Below are 5,148 nucleotides of genomic sequence, written 5' to 3' on the forward strand. Positions count from 1 at the left end.
TTACATTTGAATGACATTTGAAACGTGTACCACCGGTGGTACATGACGGCTATAATGAATAATTATTTACTGGAGCCGATATGTACCACCGGTGGTACACGGAAGAATGTGTCTATAAAATAGCTTTTTGTTCCAGATTAGCCAGTAGAAATGTCGTCTAGAGGGAAAAAAATAATTGCGTTGGTCTCCGCCGACACATAAAATAACAAAGAAAAACATGAAAATCCTCAAGCCGTTACTTCTACGTCACTACAAAATGTTGAATCTTCAGCAACATTATCCCAGAACATAGAGCCACTAGTGTATCCTTCAACATCAGCTGTTTCTGTTACCTCTTCGGAAGAATCTGATCCCTTCGCAGATTCAGAACAATCTTATGTTCCCAGTGATAGTGGCCAAGAGGAATCAGACGTCGAGCCATCTAGCCGAAACTCTGATGAAGAAGTAGATGCAGTGACTGCTCAGTCAGATAATGAAATATTTATGCAGAATCGTGGTAGAGAAAGTGACACATGGAGTGCATGTGAACACATTCCAGTGAGTTTTCAGTTCTCTGGACAGAGTGGTGTAATTGTAGACACTATAAACTTGGCGAAACCATGTGACATTTTAGACAGTTTGTAACAGATGAAGTATTTGATGTGATTTTTGCGGAGCAATATTTGAGATCCCATGTACTGCGCCCCCGTTCAATGTACCGGAAATGGAAAGAAACAAATCGTAATGAAATAAAAAAACTCATCGGCATAATTATAATTATGGGCATAAATCATTTACCCAAAATGCGCTTATACTGGAGTAGCAGTGAAATGTTTGGTAACAAACTTATTCAACAAACTATGACACGTGACCGATTCGATACACTGTCGAAATTTTTACATTTTGCGAATAATGAAAATCCTGCTGTCAGTAGTGATCGATTGGGCAAAGTAAAAAATATTGTTTATCTCATCTGTAATCAATTTAAAAAGACAGTTTCTCCTGGCGAACAAATTGTAATAGATGAGTCGATGGTGCCTTGGAGAGGCCGACTAGCCTTTCGACAGTATTTGCCTGCTAAATCCCACAAATACGGAATAAAACTTTACAAAATTTGCACAACAGAGGGCTACACTTATGACCTTAGAATATATGCAGGGAAAAATAATCAGAATCTACCCATTACATCTTATGGACACACTTATGACATCTGTATGGACTTACTGCAAGGATTACTGAATGAGGGCCGAACGTTATATATAGATAACTTCTATACTAGCGTTCAGCTTTGTAGGTCTCTTCTAGAAGCTAAAACGTACGTGTACGGTACGTTAAGATCAAATAAACGAGGAGTTCCAAAATCAGTTACTCAAAAAAAAATTACGAAAAGGAGAGATTTACGGCGAACAAAATCATAACGGCGTACGTGTCGTAAAGTGGGTAGACAAACGTGCCGTTTTAATGATAAGCACTGTTCCAAGCCACATCTGTGATCTACAGGCTACTGGAAAGCAAAATCGAAGAGGAGAGGACATTCTCAAACCTCCTGCTGTGATTGCTTACAACAAAGCTAAAAGGGGGGTAGATATATCAGATCAAATGTCTGCGTATTATACCTGTTTGAGAAAAAGCCTAAAATGGTATAAAAAAGTATTTGTGGAAGTTGTTTTGGGCACAGCTATGGTGAACGCATGGATCATTTTCAATGACTCAAACCCAAACAAAAAACTTCACATGTTGGAATTTAGAGAACTAGTTGTACGAGAGTTATTGTCGGACATTTCTGAAACTATGGAAGCAGTAGAACCCACACGAACAAAGTCTCGTAGCAGTATGACTATTCATAAGCTGGCAAAATACGAAGGAAAAGTGCGTGACAACCGCAAAAGATGTGTCTCTTGTTACGACAAATTGCAGGAAGCTGCTGGTAGTGCTCATGCCAGAAAAAAAAACTAAACGTGTAAATACTTTCTGTCAGGATTGTCCAAACAACCCTGTATTATGTTTAGAATGCTTTAATGAAAAACATAAAACGTAATTCATGTTAATTTTTTTTCGCTTTTGTTTTAATTTTCATATAATTAGTTTTAAGAAATATAAGAATAATAAGTTTTTTGATTTTCAATATTTGTTGTCATATTAGTTAGTAAGCTAAAGTTTTTATTTTTGTTCAGAATTATTTTAATTTTAATATTTTTAAATTGGAAAATAAAAATAATTATTATTTTTGGTGTCCGCTCTTTATTGTCATGTTCTAATGATAATAATAACCGAGTGCGCCACCGGTGGTACACTGATGTAGTTATACCTTTTATATAGCCGAGGACTGAATATTGAAAGCTTCACTTAAATCTGGTTGATTTTATATCACGTTAACTCAATATATTACCATGTACCACCGGTGGTACACGACGGCTACAAATAATATACAGCATGTACCACCGGTGGTACATGTCGTCGCCAAGGTGTTAAAGTATTATTGCGTATTATCCATTCCAGAATACGAGCAAAATTAGAACACAGCATAAGTAAAACATAGTTCAGTTTTAGATGCGGTTTTGGAACTCGAGAGCCGCTCTTTGCAATACAAGTCTTGATTCAAAAATGTCTGGATCAACAGAAACATGTTTATGCCTATTTTATCGACTATGAGAAAGCATTCGATACTATCAAACATGACAAACTCATAGTACTATTACATCTTACAGGACTTGACACTAAGGACATCCAGATTATAAAAAAATCTATATTGGAATACAGCCGACATGAAGAATGTACATATGGTGAGTGAAAACGTAACCATTTAGAGAGAGGTTAGACAGTGCTGTATTCTTTCGCCACTGCTTTTCAACCTGTACACGGAACAAACTTTTCTAGATTCACTGGAAGAGTACAACGATGGCATCAAGATTAATGGCGTACCAATAAGTAATTTTTGATATGCAGATGATACTGTTATACTGGCCGATAACATCGAAGATTTACAGATGATGCTAAATAGAGTAAATACAACTGGCAACCAATTTGGACTAAAGATCAATAGAAAGAAAACTAAATTTATGGTGATCAGTAAAAAGAACATTCAACATATCGACCTGAATATTGAAGCCGAAAGTATTGAAAGAGTACACCGATTTAAATATCTGGGATATACAGTAAATGATAAGTGGGACCTAGACGTAGAGATTAAGATCCGAATTGAAATAGCAAGATCCAAATTCATCAAAATGAGAAATCTCTTAAGCAACCGCCACCTAAGCGTTAACCTCCGATGGCGCGCCACGAAATGCTACGTACTCTCTACGCTACTTTACGGAGTTCAAGGGTGGACGTTAACAGCAGCAACTATAAAGAAGTTAGCGGCTCTAGAAATGTGGCTGTATCGACGCATACTGAGAATACCTTGGACAGACAGAGTGACCAACACAGAGGTATTAAGACGAATGGGTAAAGAGGTGGAATTGTTAACAACTGTTAAAAGGAGGAAAGCGTCATACCTGGGTCGTGTGTTCCGTAATGATAAGTACAGTCTGCTACAGCTTATCGTGGAAGGCAAGATTAAAGGTAGAAGAGGTTTGGGCAAAAAGAAGAAATCCTGGCTGAGAAACTTGAGAGAATGGTTTCAAATACCAGAAGCTGCGAACATAATACATGCGGCCCAAAACAGAGAAACCTATCGTTTGATGGTCGCCAACCTTCGGTAGAAGACAGCACATAAAAAAGAAGATTACCAGTATAAGCAATCACCCAATTACTGACCAATGGCTCCGGCTGGATGAGTTAGTTGGTAACTCGTTTGTCTTGCTTGAAAAATTGACCTCGAAGGCGAATAAAGCAAAAATTTGCTTAACGACATAAGGATATACAAGGCAAGGGGAAATCACTTCATTAAATACCCTACACGGATATGCCTAAAAAATTCATCATGGCTGTACAAGAAAGTAACTCTACATCACAGAGAGACAACATGGGCCTCTTAAGGCATTCGCATACGAAATTCCTGTGAAATACACGGTATTCATATATCAGCCAATAACAAAACCGATATCAGACAAAATGACATGAAGATGGGCACGTGGCATGATAAGTCAATATACGAAGAAGGAAAAATTCAAAATAGTATACAGGAGATGGAAAGACATAACATAAATATATTAGGATTAAATAAAACCAGATGGCCCAATTAAGGTGAGATATTAGTAGTCCAAACAGAGATATACTACTCTGGTAATGACAATGACCAAAATTACCGGAATGGTGTAGCGATATTATTTGATAAAACAACCCGAAAGTTATTTTATCTATTGAATTGTATTGAACTGACATCCTATCCATCTAAGATTGAATTATGATGGTAACATTTAAAATAATTCAGTCTAAAGTTAATATACTTCAAGTATATGCTGCCACCGCAGATAAAGCAAGCATTAGAAGTAACCAAATTTAGAAACGTTAGAATAGTAATGGGAGATCTAAATGCAAAAATTGGTAGAGAAAGTGAAGCAGATTTTATTGAAAACTTTGGACTAGGTGCTCGTAACCGAGAGAAAAGAAAGATTTGCTTAACTGCCCGGTAGGCGACTCTACAGATGTAAATTTCCAACAGATAATTAACATAACGTCATTAGAAATCAAATTGACTACATTTTATCTGCAAAAGATACCGAAATTTCATAAAATCAGTTAAAATATATCGTAGTGCTGATATAAGATCAGTCGACATGTCCACAACCCATTCACAACACACAGTAGGAATATTTAGAACTTAACTTAAGAAGCAGAAACTATATAAGTCAGAATACAAGTATCCAACAACAAAAGATCATGTCACACAGAAAAAGAACTCACCAAAAATAGAAATGATCACTAATAAGGATGAGAACAGGAATTGACAGATGTTGAAAAATGGTTCTTATACACACATGTGAGACAACACTAACACCTAAGCAACTAGTAAAAATCAATCGATAACAGAGGAGATTTTGGATCTCATGAAAGAAAGAAATTTTATAAAACCCGGACAGAAAGATGTATAAAACTATACACACAGAAATACGAAGGAAAATCAAAGAGGCCAAAGAAATATGGTATAGTGACAGATGAGCAGAGCTTAAGAAGCTATTAGAGAAACATGATAACTTAAACCTTTATAAAACAAATTAACAAAGC

The 5,148-nt window shown here is 36.4% G+C and overlaps 1 protein-coding gene across 1 annotated transcript; it reads left to right on the top strand.

The window, feature by feature from the left end:
• Positions 1 to 1,440: 1,440 nt before the first annotated feature.
• Positions 1,441 to 1,935, top strand: LOC140448896 (uncharacterized). The gene has a single exon (XM_072542021.1). The coding sequence runs from the start codon at positions 1,441 to 1,443 to the stop codon at positions 1,933 to 1,935; it is 495 nt and encodes a 164-aa protein (XP_072398122.1).
• The last annotated feature ends 3,213 nt before the right edge of the window (positions 1,936 to 5,148 follow it).

The sequence above is a fragment of the Diabrotica undecimpunctata genome, chromosome 8 (assembly GCF_040954645.1).
Source record: "Diabrotica undecimpunctata isolate CICGRU chromosome 8, icDiaUnde3, whole genome shotgun sequence".
Lineage (NCBI taxonomy): Eukaryota > Metazoa > Arthropoda > Insecta > Coleoptera > Chrysomelidae > Diabrotica > Diabrotica undecimpunctata.

What these genes read in the sequence shown, in the direction of transcription:
- LOC140448896 (XM_072542021.1), top strand. Translation starts at nt 1,441, where the DNA reads ATGATAAGCACTGTTCCAAGCCACATCTGTGATCTACAGGCTACTGGA.